At 45.7% G+C, this 26,488-nt stretch overlaps 1 protein-coding gene across 2 annotated transcripts in view; it reads left to right on the forward strand.

Moving 5' to 3' along the window:
- LOC140398981 (G2/M phase-specific E3 ubiquitin-protein ligase-like) overlaps positions 1–21,861 on the forward strand; it is a 449,971-nt gene extending 428,110 nt beyond the window's left edge. For both annotated transcript variants that reach the window (XM_072488016.1, XM_072488009.1), the window contains 2 exons: positions 17,367–17,581; positions 18,967–21,861. In XM_072488016.1, the coding sequence (XP_072344117.1) occupies positions 17,367–17,581; positions 18,967–19,217 (466 nt within the window). In that variant the 3' untranslated portion in view covers positions 19,218–21,861. The remainder of the gene's footprint in view (positions 1–17,366; positions 17,582–18,966) is intronic.
- Positions 21,862–26,488: the final 4,627 nt, after the last annotated feature.

Below are 26,488 nucleotides of genomic sequence, written 5' to 3' on the forward strand. Positions count from 1 at the left end.
TATTATATTATTAGCATTGTGCAGGTCAAGGTTCGGAGGTGGAGGAGCAGTCTCTGTCAGCGAGAGAACCTGAGAACACATAAGACACTCAGAAGGTAAGAAGGTAAGTAAGTGATTTTTACTTATTTTTACTTTTATACCTTTTTTCAAATTGTGTGTGTCGGGGGGAAACTGAAGTGACATCACAGAAAAGCTGTGGCTAGTATTTGGTAACTAATTAAACATAATAACTTAATTATAATTTAGAGGGATATCTAAGCCAGAGATCGGAGAGTACTATAGTTAGCTATCGCATTTCTATTAGAAATCTAGTGCTAGGAAACAGATAGTTGACAGTAACTTTGAAATTTAAAAAAAAATATTTTTTAAAAAAAGAAAAGACAAATTTTAATTTGAATTTTAATTAATTGACGCAATGTCAGTTAGAGGGGTGCTGTGCTCTGACTGTGAGATGTGGCATGTCCGGGAGGCTTCCAGCGTCCCGGATGGCTTCATCTGCAGAAAGTGCACCCAACTGGAGCTCCTCACAGACCGCATGGTTCGGTTGGAGCAGCAATTGGATGCACTTAGGAGCATGCAGGTGGCGGAAAACGTCATAGATCGCAGTTATGTAAATGTGGTCACACCCAAAGTGCAGGCAGAGAAATCGGTGACCACCAGAAAGGGCAGGCAGTCAGTGCAGGAATCCCCTGTGGTTGTCCCCCTCTCGAACAGGTATACCCCTTTGGATACTGTCGGGGGGGATAGCCTATCAGGGGAAAACTGCAGCAGCCAGAGCAGTGGCACCACGGCTGGCTCTGATGTTCAGAAGGGAGGGTCAAAGCGCAGAAGAGTAATAGTAATAGGGGACTCTCTGGTCAGGGGCACAGATAGGCGCTTCTGTGGACGTGAAAGAGACTCCAGGATGGTATGTTGCCTCCCTGGTGCCAGGGTCCAGGATGTCTCCGAACGGGTAGAGGGCTTCCTGAAGGGGGAGGGCAAACAGGCAGAGGTCGTTGTACATATTGGTACTAACGACATAGGCAGGAAGGGGCATGAGGTCCTGCAACAGGAGTTCAGGGAGCTAGGCAGAAAGTTAAAAGACAGGACCTCTAGGGTTGTAATCTCGGGATTACTCCCTGTGCCACGTGCCAGTGAGGCTAGAAATAGGAAGATAGAGCAGCTAAACACGTGGCTAAACAGCTGGTGTAGGAGGGAGGGTTTCCATTATCTGGACCACTGGGAGCTCTTCCGGGGCAGGTGTGACCTGTATAAGAAGGACGGGTTGCATCTAAACCGGAGAGGCATAAATATCCTGGCCGCGACGTTTGCTAGTGTCACACGGGAGAGTTTAAACTAGTATGGCAGGGGGGTGGGCACGGGAGCAATAGGTCAGAAGGTGAGAGCATTGAGGGAGAACTAGGGAATAGGGACAGTGTGGCTCTGAGGCAGAGCAGACAGGGAGAAGTTGCTGAACACAGCGGGTCTGGTGGCCTGAAGTGCATATGTTTTAATGCAAGGAGCATTACGGGTAAGGCAGATGAACTTAGAGCTTGGATTAGTACTTGGAACAATGATGTTGTTGCCATTACAGAGACCTGGTTGAGGGAAGGGCAGGATTGGCAGCTAAACGTTCCAGGATTTAGATGTTTCAGGCGGGATAGAGGGGGATGTAAAAGGGGAGGTGGAGTTGCGCTACTTGTTCGGGAGAATATCACAGCTGCACTGCGAGAGGACACCTCAGAGGGCAGTGAGGCTATATGGGTAGAGATCAGGAATAAGAAGGGTGCAGTCACAATGTTGGGGGTATACTACAGGCCTCCCAACAGCTAGCGGGAGATAGAGGAGCAGATAGGTAGACAGATTTTGGAAAAGAGTAAAAACAACAGGGTTGTGGTGATGGGAGACTTCAACTTCCCCAATATTGACTGGGACTCACTTAGTGCCAGGGGCTTAGACGGGGCGGAGTTTGTAAGGAGCATCCAGGAGGGCTTCTTAAAACAATATGTAGACAGTCCAACGAGGGAAGGGGCGGTACTGGACCTGGTATTGGGGAATGAGCCCGGCCAGGTGGTAGATGTTTCAGTAGGGGAGCATTTCGGTAACAGTGACCACAATTCAGTAAGTTTTAAAGTACTGGTGGACAAGGATAAGAGTGGTCCGAGGATGAATGTGCTAAATTGGGGGAAGGCTAATTATAACAATATTAGGCGGGAACTGAAGAACATAGATTGGGGGCGGATGTTTGAGGGCAAATCAACATCTGACATGTGGGAGGCTTTCAAGTGGCAGTTGAAAGGAATACAGGACCGGCATGTTCCTGTGAGGAAGAAAGATAAATACGGCAATTTTCGGGAACCTTGGATGACGAGTGATATTGTAGGCCTCGTCAAAAAGAAAAAGGAGGCATTTGTCAGGGCTAAAAGGCTGGGAACAGACGAAGCCTGCGTGGAATATAAGGAAAGTAGGAAGGAACTTAAGCAAGGAGTCAGGAGGGCTAGAAGGGGTCACGAAAAGTCATTGGCAAATAGGGTTAAGGAAAATCCCAAGGCGTTTTACACGTACATAAAAAGCAAGAGGGTAGCCAGGGAAAGGGTTGGCCCACTGAAGGATAGGCAAGGGAATCTATGTGTGGAGCCAGAGGAAATGGGCGAGGTACTAAATGAATACTTTGCCTCAGTATTCACCAAAGAGAAGGAATTGGTAGATGTTGAGTCTGGAGAAGGGGGTGTAGATAGCCTGGGTCACATTGTGATCCAAAAAGACGAGGTGTTGGGTGTCTTAAAAAATATTACGGTAGATAAGTCCCCAGGGCCTGATGGGATCTACCCCAGAATACTGAAGGAGGCTGGAGAGGAAATTGCAAAGGCCTTGACAGAAATCTTTGGATCCTCGCTGTCTTCAGGGGATGTCCCGGAGGACTGGAGAATAGCCAATGTTGTTCCCCTGTTTAAGAAGGGTAGCAAGGATAATCCCGGGAACTACAGGCCGGTGAGCCTTACTTCAGTGGTAGGGAAATTACTGGAGAGAATTCTTCGAGACAGGATCTACTCCCATTTGGAAGCAAATGGACGGATTAGTGAGAGGCAGCACGGTTTTGTGAAGGGGAGGTCGTGTCTCACTGACTTGATAGAGTTTTTCGAGGGGGTCACTAAGATGATTGATGCAGGTAGGGCAGTAGATGTTGTCTATATGGACTTCAGTAAGGCCTTTGACAAGGTCCCTCATGGTAGACTATTACAAAAGGTGAAGTCACACGGGATCAGGGGTGAGCTGGCAAGGTGGATACAGAACTGGCTAGGCCATAGAAGGCAGAGAGTAGCAATGGAGGGATGCTTTTCTAATTGGAGGGCTGTGACCAGTGGTGTTCCACAGGGATCAGTGCTGGGACCTTTGCTCTTTGTAGTATATATAAATGATTTGGAGGAAAATATAACTGGTCTGATTAGTAAGTTTGCAGACGACACAAAGGTTGGTGGAATTGCGGATAGCGATGAGGACTGTCGGAGGATACAGCAGGATTTAGATTGTCTGGAGACTTGGGCGGAGAGATGGCAGATGGAGTTTAATCCGGACAAATGTGAGGTAATGCATTTTGGAAGGTCTAATGCAGGTAGGGAATATACAGTGAATGGTAGAACCCTCAAGAGTATTGAAAGTCAAAGAGATCTAGGAGTACAGGTCCACAGGTCATTGAAAGGGGCAACACAGGTGGAGAAGGTAGTCAAGAAGGCATACGGCATGCTTGCCTTCATTGGCCGGGGCATTGAGTATAAGAATTGGCAAGTCATGTTGCAGCTGTATAGAACCTTAGTTCGGCCACACTTGGAGTATAGTGTTCAATTCTGGTCGCCACACTACCAGAAGGATGTGGAGGCTTTAGAGAGGGTGCAGAAGAGATTTACCAGAATGTTGCCTGGTATGGAGGGCATTAGCTATGAGGAGCGGTTGAATAAACTCGGTTTGTTCTCACTGGAACGAAGGAGGTTGAGGGGAGACCTGATAGAGGTATACAAAATTATGAGGGGCATAGACAGAGTGGATAGTCAGAGGCTTTTCCCCAGGGTAGAGGGGTCAATTACTAGGGGGCATAGGTTTAAGGTGAGAGGGGCAAGGTTTAGAGTAGATGTACGAGGCAAGTTTTTTTACGCAGAGGGTAGTGGGTGCCTGGAACTCGCTACCGGAGGAGGTAGTGGAAGCAGGGACGATAGGGACATTTAAGGGGCACCTTGACAAATATATGAATAGGATGGGAATAGAAGGATACGGATCCAGGAAGTGTAGAAGATTGTAGTTTAGTTGGGCAGCATGGTCGGCACGGGCTTGGAGGGCCGAAGGGCCTGTTCCTGTGCTGTACATTTCTTTGTTCTTTGTTCTTTGATCCTCCGCAATCCGGCCACTTTCCTCTCCTTTTTCCATCTGTGTCCAGGGGGAATTCCCTTCTGGTTTACCGCACAGTGTTTTTAGCCGTTAAAATTGCCGTTGGGGCTCCTATTAAGAGCCCAAAAGTCCATTCCACCGGGAGCTGCCGAAACGTGCGACTTACTTGCTACCCTTCTTAAACAGAGGAACAACATTGGCTATTCTCCAGTCCTCCGGGACATCTCCTGAAGACAGTGAGGATCCAAAGATTTCTGTCAAGGCCTCAGCAATTTCCTCTCCAGCCTCCTTCAGTATTCTGGGGTAGATCCCATCAGGCCCTGGGGACTTATCTACCTTAATATTTTTTAAGACACCCAACACCTCGTCTTTTTGAATCTCAATGTGACCCAGGCTATTTACATACCCTTCTCCAGACTCAACATCTACCAATTTCTTCTCTTTGGTGAATACTGATGCAAAGTATTCATTTAGCACCTCGCCCATTTCCTCTGGCTCCACACATAGATTCCCTTGCCTATCCTTCAGTGGGCTAACCCTTTCCCTGGCAACCCTCTTGCTTTTTATGTACGTGTAAAAAGCCTTGGGATTTTCCTTAACCCTATTTGCCAATTACTTTTCGTGACCCCTTCTAGCCCTCCTGACTCCTTGCTTAAGTTCCTTCCTACTTTCCTTATATTCCACACAGGCTTCGTCTGTTCCCAGCCTTTTAGCCCTGACAAATGCCTCCTTTTTCTTTTTGACGAGGCCTACAATATCTCTCGTTGTCCAAGGTTCCCGAAAATTGCCGTATTTATCCTTCTTCCTCACAGGAACATGCCGGTCCTGAATTCCTTTCAACTTGAAAGCCTCCCACATGTCAGATGTTGATTTGCCCTTAAACATCCACCCCCAATCTATGTTCTTCAGTTCCGCCTAATATTGTTATAATTAACCTTCCCCCAATTTAGCACATTCATCCTAGGACCACTCTTATCCTTGTCCACCAGCACTTTAAAACTTACTGAATTGTGGTCACTGTTACCGAAATGCTCCCCTACTGAAACATCTACCACCTGGCCAGGCTCATTCCCCAATACCAGGTCCAGTACCGTCCCTTCCATAGTTGGACTGTCTACATTTTGTTTTAAGAAGCCCTCCTGGATGCTCCTTACAAACTCCGCCCCGTCTAAGCCCCTGGCACTAAGTGAGTCCCAGTCAATATTGGGGAAGTTGAAGTCTCCCATCACCACAACCCTGTTGTTTTTACTCTTTTCCAAAATCTGTCTACCTATCTGCTCCTCTATCTCCCGCTGGCTGTTGGGAGGCCTGTAGTCTACCCCCAACATTGTGACTGCACCCTTCCTATTCCTGATCTCTACCCATATAGCCTCACTGCCCTTTGAGGTGTCCTCCCGCAGTACAGCTGTGATAATCTCCCTAACCAGTAGCGCAACTCCGCCTCCCCTTTTACATCCCCCTCTATCCCGCCTGAAACATCTAAATCCTGGAACGTTTAGCTGCCAATCCTGCCCTTCCCTCAACCAGGTCTCTGTAATGGCAACAACATCATAGTTCCAAGTACTCATCCAAGCTCTTAAGTTAATCTGCCTTACCCGTAAAACATATGCACTTGAGGCCACCAGACCTGCTGTGTTCAGCAACTTCTCCCTGTCTGCTCTGCCTCAGAGCCCCACTGCCCCTATTCCCTAGTTCTCCCTCAATGCTCTCACCTTCTGACCTATTGCTCCCGTGCCCACCCCCTTGCCGTACTAGTTTAAACCCTCCCGTGTGACACTAGCAAACCTCGCGGCCAAGATATTTATGCCTCTCCGGTTTAGATGCAACCCGTCCTTCTTACATAGGTCACACCTGCCCCGGAAGAGCTCCCAGTGGTCCAGATAACGGAAACCCTCCCTCCTACACCAGCTGTTTAGCCACGTGTTTAGCTGCTCTATCTTCCTATTTCTAGCCTCACTGGCACGTGGCACAGGGAGTAATCCCGAGATTACAACCCTGTCTTTTAACTTTCTGCCTAGCTCCCTGAACTCCTGCTGCAGGACCTCATGCCCCTTCCTGCCTATGTCGTTAGTACCAATATGTACAATGACCTCTGCCTGTTTGCCCTCCCCCTTCAGGATGCCCTCTACCCGTTCGGAGACATCCTGGACCCTGGCACCAGGGAGGCAACATACCATCCTGGAGTCTCTTTCACGTCCACAGAAGCGCCTATCTGTGCCCCTGACTATAGAGTCCCCTATTACTATTGCTCTTCTGCGCTTTGACCCTCCCTTCTGAACATCAGAGCCAGCCGTGGTGCCACTGCTCTGGCTGTTGCTGTTTTCCCCTGATAGGCTATCCCCCCCGACAGTATCCAAAGGGGTATACCTGTTCGAGATGGGGACAACCACAGGGGATTCCTGCACTGACTGCCTGCCCTTTCTGGTGGTCACCCATTTCTCTGCCTGCACCTTGGGTGTGACCACATTTATATAACTGCGATCTATGACGCTTTCCACCACCTGCATGCTCCTAGGTGCATCCAATTGCTGCTCCAACCGAACCATGCGGTCTGTGAGGGGCACCAGTTGGGTGCACTTTCTGCAGATGAAGCCATCCGGGACGCTGGAAGCCTCCCGGACCTGCCACATCTCACAGTCAGAGCACTGCACCCCTCGAACTGACATTGCGTCAATTAATTAAAATTAAAAGGTTTTTTTAAATTAATTTATATATATTTTTTTTAAATTTCAATGTTACTGTTAACTATCTGTTTCCTAGCACCAGATTTCTAATATAAATGCAAAAGCTAAATATGGTACGCTCCGATCTCTGGCTTAGATACCCCTCTAAATTATAATTAAGTAATTATGTTTAATTAGTTACCAGTGCTTAATTTTTTTAATTTAGTGTAGATTCCCAACCAGCCACTCAGGTCACAGCTTTTCTGTGATGTCACTTCAGTTTCCCCCCGACACACAATTTGAAAAAGGTATACAAGTAAAAATGAGTAAAAATCACTTACTTACCTCCTTACCTTCTGAGTGTCTTAGATGTTCTCAGGTTCTCTCCCTGACAGAGACTGCTCCTCCTCCTCCGAACGGCTCCCGAAACTAGGCCGCGATCTTTTAAAATGATATCCATCAATGATTTAGTTGAAGGAACCAAAAGTAATATTTCCTAGTTTGCTGACGACATAAAACTTGGTGGAAAGGTGAGGTGGATGTGAGGAGATGTTAACGTAGAAAGGGACCTGGGTGTCCTCGTACACCAGTCACTGAAAGCAAGTGTGCAGGTGCAGTAAACAGCTAGGAAGGCAAATGGTATGTTCCCCTCCATTGCAAGAGGACATGAGTACAGGAGCAAGAATGTCTTACTGCAGCTGTACAGGGCCTTGGTGAGGCCACACCTGGATTTTATCATAGAATTTACAGTGCAGAAGGAGGCCATTCGGCCCATCGAGTCTGCACCGGCTCTTGGAAAGAGCACCCTACCCAATGTCAACACCTCCACCCTATCCCCATAACCCAGTAATCCCACCCACCACTAAGAGCAATTTTGGACACTAAGGGCAATTTATCAAAGCCAATCCACCTAACCAGCACATCTTTTGGACTGTGGGAGGAAACCGGAGCACCCGGAGGAAACCCACGCACACACGGGGAGGATGTGCAGACTCCGCACAGACAGTGACCCAAGCCGGGATCGAACCTGGGACCCTGGAGCTGTGAAGCAATTGTGCTAACCACAATGCTACCGTGCTGCCCATTATAGATGTATTATGTGCACTTTTGGTCTCCTTATCTAAGAAAGGATATTGTTGCCTTGGAAGGAGTGCAGCGAAGGTTCGCCAGATTGCACTGAGTGCTGATTTGGTGCATTTGAGTGCTATAGTGAGAGTTTGGTGACTGAGGGAGTCTAAGGCTTCATTATTATCTAAAGTCTAGTCTTTCTTTTATTTAGTTAATTAACTTAAAAGTTGCTGTTTGGTTTAGAAGAAGGTGAATTTTCAATCAGCTTTAAACAAAGCTTCTACTTGTAGGCACTTGCAGCTGGAGCTTGTTTTCATAGTTTTCATAGAATTTACAGTGCAGAAGGAGGCCATTCGGCCCATCGAGTCTGTACCGGCTCTTGGAAAGAGCACCCCACCCAAGGTCGACACCTCTACCCTATCCCCATAACCCAGTAACCCACCCAACACTAAGGGCAATTTTGGACACTAAGGGCAATTTATCATGCCCAATCCACCTAACCTGCACATCTTTGGACCGTGGGAGGAAACCGGAGCACCCGGAGGAAACCCACGCACACACGGGGAGGATGTGCAGACTCTGCACAGACAGTGACCCAAGCCGGAATCGAACCTGGGACCCTGGAGCTGTGAAGCAATTGTGCTATCCACAATGCTACCGTGCAATTAGTTAATTGGATTAGGCCAGTTTTCAGAGGCTAGATTCACAGTATAAAAGTGATCCCCTACAGTGCAGACTTTGTTTGCACTGAGTGCTGAATTTGGTGCATTTGAGTGCACGAGTGAGAGTTTGGTGACTGAGAGAGTGCTGAATTTGGTGCATTTGGGTGCTATAGTGAGATTTTGGTGACTGAGGGAGTGCTGAATTTGGTGCATTTGAGTGCTATAGTGAGAGTTTGGTGACTGAGGGAGTTGGGTGAGGAGGGAGCCAGGAGTTTACAGAGAGTGCAGCTGACTGGGAGCAGAGTCGGAGGGCGGAGATCCAGTTGGTCCACTGGGCAGCTATATTCTGTAAGGTAAGAGGGGATGGAGGCTAGGCCAGTTGTATGCTCCTCCTGTAGGATGTGGGTGGTGAGGGATACCACCGGTGTCCCCGCTGACTATACCTGCGGGAAGTGCACCCAACTCCAGCTCCTCAAAGACCGTGTTAGGGAACTGGAGCTGAAGCTAGATGAACTTCGGATCATCCGGGAGGCAGAGGGGGTGATAGAGAAGAAACCACACCCAAGGTACAGGACAAGAATAGCTGGGTTACAGGGGGAAAACAAACAAACAGGGAGACAGTGCAGGGATCCCTCGTGGCCGTTCCCCTTCAAAACAAGTATACCGTTTTGGATGCTGTTGGGGGGGGGGGGGGAGAATGACCTACCGGGGGAAGGCCCTAGCGGCCAAATCTCTGGCACTGAGTCTGGCTCTGGGGCTCAGAAGGGAAGGGGGGAGAATAGAAAAGCAATAGTTGTAGGAGATTCAATGGTTAGGGGAATAGATAGGAGATTCTGTGGTCGCGAGCGAGACTCCCGGAAGGTATGTTGCCTCCCGGGTGCCAGGGCCAGGGATGTCTCGGATTGTGTCTTCAGGATCCTTAAGGGGGAGGGGGAGCAGCCAGAAGTCGTGGTGCACATTGGTACCAACGACATAGGTAGGAAAAGGGGTGTGGAGGTAATAAACGAGTTTAGGGAGTTAGGCTGGAAGTTAAAAGCCAGGACAGACAGAGTTGTCATCTCTGGTTTGTTGCCGGTGCCACGTGATAGCGAGGCTAGGAATAGGGAGAGAGTGCAGCTGAACACGTGGCTGCAGGAATGGTGTAGGAGGGAGGGCTTCAGGTGTTTGGATAATTTAAGCGCATTCTGGGGAAGGTGGGACCTGTACAAGCAGGACGGGTTGCATCTGAACCAGAGGGGCACCAATATCCTGGGAGGGAGGTTTTCTAGTACTCTTCGGGAGGGTTTAAACTAATTTGGCAGGGGAATGGGAACCGGATTTGTAGTCCAGCAACTAAGGTAGCCGATATTCAGGACGCCAAAACGTGTAATGAGGCAGTGGGGAAGGGAGCACTGACAAAGGAGAGTACTTGCAGGCACGGAGATGGGTTGAAGTGTGTATACTTCAACGCAAGAAGCATCAGGAATAAGGTGGGTGAACTTAAGGCATGGATCGGTACTTGGGACTACGATGTGGTGGCCATCACGGAAACTTGGATCGAAGAGGGACAGAAATGATTTGTTGGAGGTCCCTGGTTATAGATGTTTCAATAAGATTAGGGAGGGTGGTAAAAGAGGTGGGAGGGTGGCATTGTTAATTAGAGATAGTATAACAGCTGCAGAAAGGCAGTTCGGGGAGTATAAGCCTACTGAAGTAGTATGGGTTGAAGTCAGAAATAGGAAAGGAGCAGTCATCTTGTTCGGAGTTTCCTATAGGCCCCCCAATAGTAGCAGAGATGTGGAGGAACAGATTGGGAAACAGATTTTGGAAAGGTGCAGAAGTCACAGGGTAGTAGTCATGGGCGACTTTAACTTCCCAAATATTGAGTGGAAACTCTTTAGATCAAATAGTTTGGATGGGGTGGTGTTTGTGCAGTGTGTCCAGGAAGCTTTTCTAACACAGTATGTAGATTGTCCGACCAGAGGAGGGGCAATATTGGATTTAGTACTTGGTAATGAACCAGGGCAAGTGATAGATTTGTTAGTGGGGGTGCATTTTGGAGATCGTGACCACAATTCTGTGACTTTCACTTTAGTAATGGAGAGGGATAGGTGCGTGCAACAGGGCAAGGTTTACAATTGGGGGAAGGGTAAATACGATGTTGTCAGACAAGAATTGAAGTGCATAAGTTGGGAACATAGGCTGTCAGGGAAGGACACAAGTGAACTGTGGAACTTGTTCAAGGAACAGGTACTACGTGTCCTTGATATGTATGTCCCTGTCAGGCAGGGAAGAGATGGTCGAGTGAGGGAACCATGGTTGACAAGAGAGGTTGAATGTCTTGTTAAGAGGAAAAAGGAGACTTATGTAAGGCTGAGGAAACAAGGTTCAGACAGGGCATTGGAGGGATACAAGATAGCCAGGAGGGAACTGAAGAAAGAGATTAGGAGAGCTAAGAGAGGGCATGAACAATCTTTGGCGGGTAGGATCAAGGAAAACCCCAAGGCCTTTTACACATATGTGAGAAATATGAGAATGACTAGAGCGAGGGTAGGTCCGATCAAGGACAGTAGCGGGAGATTGTGTATTGAGTCTGAAGAGATAGGAGAGGTCTTGAACGAGTACTTTTCTTCTGTATTTACAAATGAGAGGGGCCATATTGTTGGAGAGGACAGTGTGAAACAGACTGGTAAGCTCGAGGAAATACTTGTTAGGAAGGAAGATGTGTTGGGCATTTTGAAAAACTTGAGGATAGACAAGTCCCCCGGGCCTGACGGGATATATCCAAGGATTCTATGGGAAGCAAGAGATGAAATTGCAGAGCCGTTGGCAATGATCTTTTCGTCCTCACTGTCAACAGGGGCGGTACCAGGGGATTGGAGAGTGGCGAATGTCGTGCCCCTGTTCAAAAAAGGGACTAGGGATAACCCTGGGAATTACAGGCCAGTTAGTCTTACTTCGGTGGTAGGCAAAGTCATGGAAAGGGTTCTGAAGGATAGGATTTCTGAGCATCTGGAAGCATCTGCTTGATTAGGGATAGTCAGCACGGATTTGTGAGGGGTAGGTCTTGCCTTACAAGTCTTATTGAATTCTTTGAGGAGGTGACCAAGCGTGTGGATGAAGGTAAAGCAGTGGATGTAGTGTACATGGATTTTAGTAAGGCATTTGATAAGGTTCCCCATGGTAGGCTTCTGCAGAAAGTAAGGAGGCATGGGATAGTGGGAAATTTGGCCAGTTGGATAACAAACTGGCTAACCGATAGAAGTCAGAGAGTGGTGGTGGATGGCAAATATTCAGCCTGGATCCCAGTTACCAATGGCGTACCGCAGGGATCAGTTCTGGGTCCTCTGCTGGTTGTGATTTTCATGAATGACTTGGATGAGGGAGTTGAACGGTGGGTCAGTAAATTTGCAGACGATACGAAGATTGGTGGAGTTGTGGATAGTGAGGAGGGCTGTTGTCGGCTGCAAAGAGACATAGGATGCAGAGCTGGGCTGAGAAGTGGCAGATGGAGTTTAACCCTGAAAAGTGTGAGGTTGTCCATTTTGGAAGGACAAATATGAATGCGGAATACAGGGTTAACGGTAGAGTTCTTGACAATGTGGAGGAGCAGAGAGATATTGGGGTCTATGTTCATACATCTTTGAAAGTTGCCACTCAAGTGGATAGAGCTGTGAAGAAGGCCTATGGTGTGCTAGCGTTCATTAACAGAGGGATTGAATTTAAGAGCCGTGAGGTGATGATGCAGCTGTACAAAACTTTGGTAAGGCCACATTTGGAGTACTGTGTACAGTTCTGGTCGCCTCATTTTAGGAAGGATGTGGAAGCTTTGGGAAAGGTGCAAAGGAGATTTACCAGGATGTTGCCTTGAATGGAGAGTCGGTCTTACGATGAAAGGTTGAGGGGGCTAGGCCTTTTCTCATTAGAACGGAGAAGGATGAGGGGCGGCTTGATAGAGGTTTATAAGATGATCAGGGGTATAGATAGAGTAGACAGTCAGAGACTTTTTCCCCGGGTGGAACAAACCATTACAAGGGGACATAAATTTAAGGTGAATGGTGGAAGATATAGGGGGGATGTCAGAGGTGGGTTCTTTACCCAGAGAGTAGTGGGGGCATGGAATGTACTGCCTGTGGAAGTAGTTGAGTCGGAAACATTAGGGACCTTCAAGCAGCTTTTGGATAGGTACATGGATTGCGGTAAAATGATATAGTGTAGATTTATTTGTTCTTAAGGGCAGCACGGTAGCATTGTGGATTGCACAATTGCTTCACAGCTCCAGGGTCCCAGGTTCAATTCCGGCTTGGGTCACTGTCTGTGGGGGAGTCTGCACATCCTCCCCGTGTCTGCATGGGTTTCCTCCGGGTGCTCCGGTTTCCTCCCACAGTCCAAAGATGTGCAGGTTAGGTGGATTGGCCATGATAAATTGCCCTTAGTGTCCAAAATTGCCCTTAGTGTTGGGTGGAGGTGTTGACTTTGCTCTTTCCAAGAGCCGGTGCAGACTCAATGGGCCGAATGGCCTCCTGCACTGTAAATTCAATGATAATCTATGATTAATCTAGGACAAAGGTTCGGCACAACATCGTGGGCCGAAGGGCCTGTTCTGTGCTGTATTTTTCTATGTTCTATGGTTGCTGAGATGGCAGGATTGTTGTTTGAGGAGAGAAGAAAGAACAATACAGCGCAGGAAAAGGCCGTTCGGCCATCCAAGCCTGTACCACTCATGATACTACCCAGGGCTAAAACCCTCAGCACTTTCTAGTGCTGTAACCCTCTATACCCATCCTATCCATGTATTGGTCAAGGTGCCTTTTGAACGCCGTTAAAGTATCTGCTTCCACAACCTCCCCTGGCAGCACGTTCCAGGCACTTGCCACCCTCTGTGTAAAAAAATTTAAAAAAAACCTGCCTTGTTGATCTCTAAATTTTGTCCCTATGCCCCCTAGTAACTGACCCCTCCACCCTGGGAAAGAGTGCCTATCCATCCACTCTATCCATGCCCCTCAAAATCTTGTAGACCTCTATCAGATCGCACCTCAACTTCCTTCGTTCAAATGAAAATAGTCCGAGTCTATTCAGCCTCTCCGCATAGCTAATGCCCTCCAGACCAGGCAACATCCTGGTAAACCTCCTCTGCATCCTCTTCAAAGCCTCTACATCCTTCTGATAGAGTGACGACCAGAATTGTGTGCAAGTGGATGAGCTTTAGGTGCAGATTGCCACATGGCAATTTTATGTTGTGGAAATAGTGGAGACATAGAACGATACAGCGCAGTACAGGCCCTTCGGCCCACGATGTTGCACCAAAACAAAAGCCATCTAACCTACACTATGTCATTATCATCCATATGCTTATCCAGTAAACTTTTAAATGCCCTCAATGTTGGCGAGTTCACTACTGTTGCAGGTAGGGCATTCCACGGCCTCACCACTCTTTGAGTGAAGAACCTACCTCTGTCCTATATCTGATTCAATGGGCAGGACAAGACTGGAGCCCAGATATTCCTGGATATATGGTGTTAGAAAAGATAGAGAAGGAGTGAAAAACAGGTGGCAGTATTGATTAAGGAGAACATTGTAGTGTTGGAGAGAGAGAATGTCGCAGATGAGTCGAGGACAGAATCTATTTGGCTAGTGCTAAGAAACAATGTAAGTATCATTATAATTCTCAGTATATTTCATAGGCCACCAACTAGTGGGAAAGATGTAGAGGAACAAATTTGCAAGGCAATTATGGAGAAGTGCAATAATTATAGTATGGTTATAATGGGGCACTGACGATTCCAGTTTATTTATGGTAATTAAAACGTAAAAGACAGGTAGGCATTTCTGGACCTGGCTGTGAAAAATGAGGGTGGATCAAGTGACATTAGGGGAACCTTTTGGGTGACGGTGATCATTGTATCATATGGAAAAGAGCAATCAGCAATCCAAAGTAAGACAGACTGATAAATTGGGGAGAGCAAAACTCAGTGGGGTGAGAACAAAACTGCCAGATAATTTGGGATCTAAAGATTGACATGTAAGCCTGTAATTAAACAATGCGCCTGCCTTTAAAGAGGAGATCGTTTGGGTACACTAAAGGCATATTCCCACGAGGGGCCTGCCTTCTATGCTGTAACCATTCCATGATTCTATATTAACGACAATCAAAATGTGCAAGTTGGGTTTTTGTTGTATTTTTTGAATCAAGATTTAAATCCATTTGTTTTGATAATTTTTTTTAAAAATAATTTTTATTAAAGGTTTTCATAAAATATCAATAACAAAATGAGAAAGAAAAAAAGAACCCAACAGGGTTAAGTACAAAACACAATCTCAAAAAAGCAACCCCCCAAACCCCTCCCCCCCCCCCCCCCCCCCCCCCCCCCCGGTACCTAAATAATAAATTAACATTAACACCCGACTTAACACAACAGGTGTATACACCCCCTCAGACCCTTCCAGTGTAAATAACATAAACAAAAATAGAGTAAACCCCCACCCCCCCGAGCTGCTGCTGCCATTGACCAATGTCTATCGTTCTGCCAGAAAGTCTAAGAACGGTTGCCACCGCCTAAAGAACACTTGTACCGACCCTCTCAAGGCGAATTTCACCCTCTCCAATTTAATGAATCCTGCCTTATCGCTGATCCAGGATTCCACGCTTGGGGGCCTCGTATCTTTCCACTGAAGGAGAATCCTTCGCCGGGCTACCAGGGACGCAAAGGCCAGAATTCCGGCCTCTTTCGCCTCCTGCACTCCCGGCTCCTCTGCCACCCCAAATATTGCGAGCCTCCAGCCCGGTTTGACCCTGGATCCTACCACCCTCGACACCGTCCTCGCTACGCCCTTTCAAAATTCCTCCAGCGCTGGGCATGCCCAGAACATATGGGTGTGATTTGCTGGGCTCCCTGAGCACCTAACACACCTGTCCTCACCCCCAAAGAACCTGCTCATCCTTGTCCCGGTCATGTGTGCCCTGTGCAGCACCTTAAACTGTATGAGGCTGAGCCTCGCGCATGAAGAGGAAGAGTTCACCCTCCCTAGGGCATCTGCCCACGTCCCCTCTTCGATCTCCTCTCCCAACTCCTCCTCCCACTTACCTTTCAACTCCACCACCGAGGCCTCCTCCTCCTCCTGCATCACCTGGTAAGTTTCCGAGATCTTCCCCACTCCCACCCACCCCCCCGAGAGCACCCTGTCCTGTACTGTGTGTGGCAGTAGCCGTGGGAATTCCACCACCTGCTGTCTGGCAAACGCCCTTACCTGTAAGTACCTGAAGGTGTTCCCTGGGGGGAGCCCGTACTTCTCCTCCAGCTCGCCCAAGCTCGCGAACTTCCCGTCCACAAACAGGTCCCCCAACTTTCGTATGCCTGCCCTGTGCCACCCCGAACACCCTCCACCTGTTCTTCCTGGGGCGAACCGGTGGTTCCCCCGTAATGGGGTCCACGCTGAGGCCCTAACTTCCCCCCTATGCCGCCTCCACTGCCCCCAAATTTTGAGGGCCGCCACCACCACCGGGCTCGTGGTATACCTCCTTGGAGGGAGCGGCAGCGGCGCCGTTGCCAACGCCCCCAGACTCTTACCCACACAGGACGCCGTCTCCAGCCTCCTCCATGCAGCCCCCTCCCCCTCCATCACCCACACCATTGTCGCATTGGCGGCTCAGTAGTACCCACAGAGGTTGGGCAGCGCCAGCCCCCCCCTATCTCTACTCCGCTCCAGGAACACCCTTCTCACCCTCGGAGTCCCTCGCGCCCACACAAACCCCATTATACTCCTGTTAACCCGCCTGAAAAAAGCCTTCGGGATAAACACGGGGAGGCACTGGAACAGGAACAAAAACCTTGGGAGCACCGTCATTTTGACTGACTGCACCGTACCCGCCAGGGACAGCGGCAACACGTCCCACCTCTTGAACTCCTCCTTCATTTGTTCCACCAGCCTTGTAAAGTTAAGCCTATGCAGGGCCCCCCAGCTCCTGGCCACCTGGACCCCCAAATATCTGAAACTCCTCTCCGCCCTTTTTAGTGGGAGCTCGCCAATCCCCCTCTCCTGGTCCCCTAGCTGAACTACAAACAGCTCGCTCTTCCCCATATTGAGCTTGTACCACGAAAAGTCCCCGAATTCCCTAAGGATCCTCATTACCTCTGGCATTCCTCCCACCGGGTCCGCCACTTACAGCAGCAGATCGTCCGCATAAAGCAACACCCTATGCTCCTCCCCACCCCGCACCAACCCCCTCCAGTTCCTCGACACTCTCCGTGCCATAGCCAGGGGTTCAATCGCCAGTGCGAAGAGCAGGGGGGACAGGGGACACCCCTAGTTTTGATAATTTTAAGGTAACAGGAATCACATATAATTTCATACAAAAGGTTTATTTCATACAAAAGATTGTTACTAAATTATATAGCATGTATCTTAGTTATTTTCCCTGTGAGCAACTTAGACTGCTTCCATAGTGTGTGGAAGATCCTTTCACTCTACAATTGTGAACTCTATGTTGCCGATCTAATTTTCTTGAGGATATTTTTCCCCTCTGGTGTTCCAATGTGAAATGGTCTAGTGAAGCGTGAGATTCAAAATGTCTATAGATACAAGATTAAGCAATATCACAAGAGCCATCTCTTAATATTCTGGTCCCTTATCTCAGATTCCGTGAAGGATTGAAAGTACTTGGTGTGTTGGAAAACATTCAAAAATACCCAGAAATATTTGCTGAGCTGTTGTGCTACAAACCTCAGAAGTTAACAGCAGAGAAATTTGAAAACCTTTTCTCAATCAACTTTTCACCAGAAGAAAGCACCAGAAGGATTGCAGAATCTAGAGTGATTGGCTTCTGGAGGAATTACTTAGCAGATATAGAAGGTATGATTAAGATTTTACAGCATACATTTATGACACTATGTCCTTTTAAAATCAAACAATATCTATTCTGTACAGCTCATCTAGCCTCTTCCTAGTAAAAGGGACTGAAGAATGAATAGTATTGGAACTCAAATGATTTACTTCCAGTTTTGGGTTCAGGTTGTCAAAGGATAGTGATTATAAAATATGAAAAGATTAAGAGGTGTTCACAATTATGAGGGGCTAGACAGAGTAGAAAACAATTCCCGTTCACAGAGGGATTAAGAACCAGAGGGTGCTGATTTAAGGTAATTGCCGAAAGAAGCAACAGTGACTTAAAGAAAAAGGTCTCTACGCACTGAATGGTTATGATCTGGAATGCACTGTCAGAGTGTGCTGGATGCACATTCAATTGGCGCCTTCAAAAGAGAATGATCTGCAGAGAAAATAATTGAAAGACTGAGGAAAAGGTAGCTGAGTGGGACTAGCTGAAATGCTCTTCAGAGAGCCAGGACAAACATGGCAGGAAGTAGCCTGTGCTATTATTATTCTATTCAATTATTGAAATTGCAACAGTGAGAATTTGCAAAGAATCCAATTATTACTTTAAAATATTTTGCACTTTAATTTCGGTATCCAATAATTGTTCATTCTGTTTCATCTTTAGAAAGCAGCCTCTGATCATGTCTTAATTGGTTCGAATAGAAACAAAAAATGTGTGCGTTTTCTGGTTTGGTTTTTTTAAGGTTAAATTTTCTTTCAGGCAAATGCATAGTGACCCTGAAAGAAACGATACCTTGTGGAATATTGCACACACTAGTAGCACAATTTCAGTTTGCATTTGAATCATAAGATGCAAAATCATTTCAACTCGACCAGAGAATGGAATTGAACCTATTGTGTTTGAATTTTGTAAAGTGCTACCCCAAAATACTTGCAAAGGATGGGCTGTTGCTGTGACAGTTGGGTTTGTGGTGTTGTTCCAAAGACACTTTCAGACTGTTGCAGCTAAACTTCTTGAGGACGGAATTGAAGTTATTACATTATTCACAGCTCAAATGCATTAATGCATAATGCAACTGATTATGTTGCACGGAGACCAACTCATTATTTTGATTTCAAAAATGATTTATCATAATACATTATCCACTAGAGGGAATTTTGCTTTTTTTGATTGGTTACACATAGGATTGAAAATCTAGGCTGAAAACATAATTGTACAAGATATGTTTATGTTAAACTATCTTGTATAATTAATTTGAAAGTTTTCCCTCTGCTAACCGACTGACTCTTCAGCTGTATCCTGGTGCGCAAAGAAAAAACAGGGTGACTGGTCAAATTGATCAGTATAACTGGGTTCTATTGCACATTATTTTTTTGTAAATTAACTTTTTTTTAATTTTCAGATGGAACAACCAAAGCTTCTTTTGAGCAAATCTTGACTTTTGCAACTGGTACAAGTGCCAGTCCAGCTATCAGCTTTCTTCCAAACCCCTCAATTAAATTTTTGCATAGTGATGGGATAATACAGTACAGATTTCCAACAGGACAAACATGCCTCAATTGTTTGAAACTGCCAATGTCAAAAACATATGAAGAATTTAAAGAATGTGTGGATTTTGCTATCTTTAATACACCTGGATTAAAAAGAATGTAATTCAGTAAAGATTTTTCAATCAAATATTAAATCTTGTCTGTTAGTATGCAGCAATTTCCTTTCTGTATTAGAAAATTTGTTACAAAAGTCTTGTTTTTTTAATTTACGTTTATTTAACAAGGCCTTGCAAAAATACATTTGGAGCCCAACCATGTGTTTAAAAGAGGAAAGAGGTAATGATTCCTCTTTAGAGAACCCGGTTAGTGGCACATTAGCACAGTGGTTAGCACAGTTGCTTCACAGCTCCAGGGTCCCATGTTCGATTCCTGGCTTGAGTCACTGTCTGTGCGGAGTCTGCACATTCTCCCCGTGCCTGCGTGGGTATCCTTCGGGTGCTCCGGTTTCCTCCCACAGTCCAAAGATGTGCAGGTTAGGTGGATTGGCCATGTTAAATTGCCCTGAATGTCCATAAAAGGTTAGGTGGGGTTACTGGATTATGGGGACACGGTGGAGATGTGGGCTTAATTAGGGTGCCCTTTCCAGGGGCCGGTGCAGATTCGATGGGCCGACTGGCTTCCTTCTGCACTGTAAATTCTATCAACCCTGTGGGTGGAACATCTTGGTGTTACTACATAACATGTTGGAAGGGAAATCGAAGCTAGTGAGAACTACCAATGTAAATCGGCTGGCTTCCCAGCATATTGATAAACTTTAATATGCTGGGAGGAATGCAGATTTATATTGGACTGTTCCAGTATCTGAGATTGGGTGCACGATCTGTAAATAGTAATCAAGAAAGGGAGCCTGTACAATGTCTCAACTTCTCTTTGCCTGGTTAGTGAGTGTTGAGTCGCAATTTTGCTGGCTTTTCTGGCAAATATGGTGTAGCAAAACCAAAAGTCAGGTAATGAAAAAAATTAAAACGGCAGCAAGATTCAAAATTAATTTAAAAAATCAATGCATTATCCACAAGAAGGGAGTTTACATTTTTGTTTGGATTAATGTTGCATGAGCTTATTAAATTGCTGGTTCAAAGAGTTTTTTTAAGTCTGTTTCATATGAAATCTTATATGTTTAAGCAATAAATACCTAATCAGATGCTGCATGTGGACAGTATGTACTGTAGTAATATCTCATTGGAATATGGCTCAAGGAGACAACTTTTGTGGGAGAAATACAATTAAATGAAATTTGTGAATTTTCTAAACTTTAATAAAATAGAATTTGCCATAGTAACAGTTTGAATGACTTGAAACACTTCAGGTTTGACTGTTTCCTTTTTAAATGAGAAATTTGAGGATTTTATTTTTACTTCTCCACTTGAGATTTTGTTTTCCCAAGTTTCTCCGGTTTGTTGCCTGGAAAGGTATTTTATATTCTAAGAACCATCACAACTTGTAATGTAATTGTAAATTACTTTCTAGTGGCAATCCATTTAATTTTCTTCCCCATAAAAAGTATTTTCTAAAAGTTGTTTAGAAGTTGTTATAAACAAAAATACTAAAAAGAACTTGTTTGCAACAAAAAATAATAAATGCTTTAAACAGTATTAAAATAAGAAAATAGCTTGGTGTTGTTGACAGCATAAGGGTTCATTAGGTGTATTGTCAAATGTTTGTTCATTTCTGTTTCACAAGTTGTACATTTTCCTTGTACTGCACTGGCTTATCGCATCCTATCCAACTTAAAACTAGTTGCTATTTGAACACTGATTTATAATTTTAGAAACCATTGAGTGTTACAATTATGTTTGGAATTAAATACAATTCATACAGTATGCCATTATTCAAATTTATATTTGCACTTGTCATTTTTTTCTGCATCCCATAAAATTTCACAATAGGGAAAAACCATTCTGAAACTGAATTTATCTAATTTGTTTTGATATACATTTGAGTAAAATTTCGAAATAATAAACACGCAATGTTTAGCAATTAAGATGAATATAACAATTCAAAGGAAAGGAACGTTTTTTAATGCCTTTCAGTACAAAGATGATCAATGCTAGGAAAGTAAAATTCATATAAAGGAGGTAGTATAATAACCATGTATAAATTAAGTACCGTGTGACTGAAGACTGTTTGTGAATAAAATAAACTATTGCACTTGCACTAGTTATATATCCTAAACAATAATCCACATGGTTTACTTTTACTGCAGAGTCTTTGAGTATGACTGGCAATGCATAACAAATTAGAATTATGCAGAAATATAGGGCTGGATTCTTAGGTTCTCAGCAGCGTCACTACTCACATCGCTTGTATTTGGGATTTCCCATTGAAACCACCCCAGCTGCCGGGAAACACGCAGGCGGGATTGTGCCGCCAGCGGGAACAGTGAATCGCAAAGGCTGGAGAATTCCGGCCTTAGAATTTAATGTCTCAATCCACTTGACTGGTTTTGATCTGGTTGTTTTTAATAATTAAAAGCTGACATGAAATTTTCTAAAACATCTCGGAGTAAAATGTGATAACTTCATCAGAAGAAAGTATGTTGTCTGACATTGATCAAATCTCATTATTATAATTTTAGCTAACTATGGATAAGCCGACCTATTAACAATGAATATTTCAACTTTTTCATGTTCCAATTGTGAAGATATCTGTGATCTGTGTAAAAAAAATGTTGTAATTGTAGCTGGATGGAGTCTCGTAACATGAGTATATTTCCATGTGTTTGCATAAATAAATTTTTTTGAATTGCATTTTTACTAATGTACTTCAGATTTTTCAGCTTTATTGTTTCTTGACCAGTGAGACTCAATTTTGAAAGGTAAGTTTGTAATATTATAATTTTTGGCTTTGAATTTTCAAGATGAAGTCGATTTAGCATGTCTTTCTTTGCAGTCAAACTAAGAATGTGCATTCACTCAATCGTTATACCTTAATTTTTGTTTATTTTCAAATTTAAAGTTGGCGCATATTGTTTTGGTTTGCATGCCAATAACTTTGGTGCCTTGGGCAGAAATATGGTTTTCTATATTTTACCTCATAAATTAGTGCAGATGTGATGTTAAAATCACAACCAGATTTGACGGATTTCTTTTTTGCATTTGATTAAGACTTTCATACATTTCAGGCATGAGCAAAATATTGGATCTACTTTCATTTATCAACCACATGCTCATATAAAGTTTTTATAGGCCTTGAATTTATTTGAATAATATACAGTTCGCTTTTCTGACAATTTAGGATAGAACTACACTTCTGTAGGTAACTACCTGGAGTGGCCAAACAGAAGCTCCAAATGCAGGAGGACAGACACTCCAATTATTCTTCACAGTTTATCCAGCAACCTTCTAGTGTATTTATCTCAATTTGTCTTTTGTTCTGTTACAATTGGAGAATGCATGAAATGTATAGTTCACTGAGAAATGTGACTGGTCACTTTATATTTGCATTTGAGGTTTGCTTTCCACAAGTTGCAGAAATGCAGTGCCCTCGATAAGGTGGTGATGAGCCTTCTCTCCAAATTGGGAAGGGAAGCGGGAAGTGGTGTTGTTCCCATGTACCTGCTGCCCTTGCTCTAAGCTTTGAAAGATGCTGTCAACAAAGCCATGGCAAGCTGCGGTACGCCAGTTGTGAAGTATCAGGGGTGCTAACAGTGCAGCAGAGATGGAATAGCCAATGTTTTGATACTAGATACGTAGAATCATATAATCCCAACAGTGAGGGAGGCCATTCGGCTCATCTAGTCTGCATCGGCTCTCCAAAAGAGCATCCAACCTAGGCCGGAACCCCCCACCCTATCCCCGTAACCTCACCTTACCTTGGACACTAAGCTGCAATTTAGCACGGCCAATCCACCTAACCTGCACATCTTTCTTTGGAGTATGGGAGGAAACACGCAGGCATGGGGAGAATGTGAAAACTCCACGCATAGTTTCCCAAGGACTTAATCGAATCCAGGTTCCTGGCTTGTGCTACCATGCTGCCCAACATAGGAGCAGGGGTAGGCTATTTAGCCCTTCGAGCCTGCTCCATCATTCAATATGAACATGGTTGATCCTCTATCTCAACACGATGCTCCAGTGCTCTCCCACCCCTTGACACCTTTACAGTCTAGAAATATATTTCCTTCTTAAATATATTCAGTGACTTGGCCTCCACAGCCTTCTGTGGTAGAGAATTCCATAGGTTCATCACCCTCTGAGTGAAGAAGTCCCTCCTCATCTCTGTCCTAAATGGCTGAATTGAATTGAATTTGATATATTATCACATGTACTGAGGTACAGTGAAAAGTATTGTTCTGCATACGGTCCAGACAGATTGTTCCATACATGAAAAAACATAGGACATGCATAAATACACTGTAATTAGATAGACACAGGCATCGGGTGAGCATACGGACTGCTCAGTAGAGAAGATGTGTGAAGAGATCAGTTCAGACCCTAAGAGGGTCATTCAGGAGTTTGGTAACAGCAGCGAAGAAGCTGATTTCGAACCTCTTTGTGCGTTTTCTCAGACTTGTGTATCTCCTGCCCGATGGAAAGATTGGAAGAGAGAATAACCCATGTGGGAGGAGTCTGTGATTTTGCTGCCTGCTTTCCCAAGGCAGCGGGAGGTGCAGATAGTCAATGGATGGGAAGCGGGTTTGGGTGATGGACTGGACTGCGTTCACGACTCTCTAGTTTCTTACGGTCTTGGCCGGCAGTTGCCATACCAGGCTGTGATGCAGCCAGATAGGATACTTTCTATGGGCCATCTGTAAAAATTGGGAAGAGTCGACGTGGACATGCCGAATTTCCTGAGGAAGTACAGGGGCTGTTGTGCTTCCTTGGTCGTAGCATCGACGTGCGTGGACCAGGACAGATTGTCGGTGACGTGCACACCTAGGAATTTGAAGCTGTCAACCATCTCCATCACGGCACCATTGATCAGGGGTTATGGGGAGCAGTCAGGAGAATGGGGATGAGAAAAATATTAGCCATGATTGAACGGTGGAGCAGACCAGATGGGCCAAGTGGTCTAATTCTGCTCCTATATTTTATGCAGACGGGTGTGTACGATGCTTTGCTTCCTGATGCCAATGAACAGCTCTTTAGTTTTGCTGACAGTGAGGGATAGATTGTTGTCATTACACCACGCCACTAGGTTCTCTACCTCCCTCCTGTACTCTGACTCATTGTTGTTGGAGATCCAACCCACTACGGTCTAGTCATCAGCAACATTGTTGATGGAGTTATAGCCAGATTTTGGCACACAGTTGTGTGTGTATCGGGAGTTTAGTAGGGGGCTAAGTATGTAGCCTTGCGGGGCCCCGTTTTTGAGGACTATCATGGTGGTGTTGTTTATCTTTTCTGATTGTGGTCTATCGGTCAGGAAGTCGAGGATCCAGTTTCAGAGGAAGGAGCCAAGTCCTCGGTTTTGGAGTTTTGATATAAGCTTGGCTGAGATTATGGTGTTGAAGGTGGAGCTGTCGTCAGTGAATATCAGTCTGACATAGGGGTCCTTGTTGTCGAGATGCTCCAGGGATGAGTGTAGGGCCAGGGAGATAGCATTCGCTGTGGACCGATTGTGGCGGTATGCAAATTGCAGTGAATCAGGACATTCTGGGATTATGGAATTGATGTAACTCATGACCAACCTCTTGAAACACTTCATTTAAAAAAATATATATATTTTTATTACGGTATTTGCAATTTTTTATAATGATACCAATAACAGCGACATAAACATGGCACAATAAACATTTCCACCCCCATCACAATCTTCACACCCCCCAACAATAAAACAACAGTCTGGCCCAACCGCCCCCACCCCCCTTTTTTGAATTCTGCTTTTGCTGACATTTTAATTTTCCCCGAGAAAGTCGACGAACGGCTGCCACATCCAGGTGAACCCTAGCATTGACCCTCTTACGGCAAACTTTATTTTCTCGAGACTAAGAAACCCAGCCATGTCACTGACCCACGTATCTACACTAGGGGGGGGGCGGGCTTCAAGTCCCTCCATATTAATAAGATCCGTCTCCGGGCTACCAGGGAGGCAAAGGCCAAAACGTCGGCCTCTTTCAGCCCCTGAACTCCCGGCTCTTCCGACACTCCAAAGATCGCTACCTCCGGGCTCGGCACCACCCGTGTTTTGAGTACCGTGGACATCGCCTTCGCTCCGGGCGTGCCCAAGACATGTGGACATGATTTGCTGGGTTTCCCGCGCACCTCGCACACCTGTCCTCTACCCAAAAAAACTTGCTCATCTGGGTCGCCGTCATGTGTGCCCGGTGGACTACCTTGAATTGTATCAAGCTAAGGCACATGATGAGGCTGTGTTAATCCTGCTTCGGGCATCCGCCCACAGACCCGTCTCTATTTCTCCCCCAGCTCGTCTTCCCTCCCCCCACTTGCCCTTTAGCTCCTCCACCGGAGTTTCCTCTGATTCCATAAGTTCTTGGTAGATGTCTGATACCTTCCCCCCCTCCCACCCATGTACTGGAGACGACTCTGCCCTGTATCCCCCATGGCGGCAGCAGCGGGAAGGCTGGAGCCTGCCTTCTCAAAAAGTCTCATGCCTGCAGATACCTAAACCCATTTCCTGCTGACAATTCAAATTTATCCTCGCAAGGCTTACAAGCTGGGGAAGCTCACAATTATAAATAGATATCCCATCCTCCTAATTCCTGCCCTCTGCCATCTCCGGAACCCACCATCCAGCCTACCCAATACAAACCAATGGTTATTATATATCTGGGTCCAAACCGATGCTCCCTCCACTCTCTTATATCTCCTTCACTGCCCCCATATTCTCAGAGCCGCCACCACCACCGGACTTGTGGAGTATCAGGCCGGCGAGAACGGGAGAGGTGCCGTTATCAGTGTTCCCAAAGTTGTGTCTTTACATGACGCCGCCTCCATTCGCTCCCACACCGACCCCTCCCCCACTACCCACTTCCTAGTCATGGCTATATTTGCCGCCCAGTAGTAATTCAAAAGTTCGGCAGCGCCAACCCACCCTCCCCCCGACTGCACTCCAGCAACACTTTCTTCATCCGAGGGGTTTTATTCACCCACTTAAAAAAGGCCCTCGGGATGAAGATGGGGAGGCACTGAAAGACCAACAGAAATCTGGGGATTTTCATGGTCTGTACCCTCCCCACCAGTGATAGCGGGAGCATGTCACATCTCTTAAAGTCCTCTTTCGTTTGTTGCACAAGCTGGGGCAGGTTTAACTTGTGCAGTGCGTCCAATTCCCGGGCCACCTGGATTCTCAAATATCGAAAGCTCCTTCCTACCCTTCTTTTTTTTTTTAATAAATATTTTATTGAAAATTTTTGGTCAACCAACACAGTACATTGTGCATCCTTTACACAATATTATAACCACACAAATAACA

This window comes from Scyliorhinus torazame, chromosome 2, assembly GCF_047496885.1.
Source record: "Scyliorhinus torazame isolate Kashiwa2021f chromosome 2, sScyTor2.1, whole genome shotgun sequence".
Lineage (NCBI taxonomy): Eukaryota > Metazoa > Chordata > Chondrichthyes > Carcharhiniformes > Scyliorhinidae > Scyliorhinus > Scyliorhinus torazame.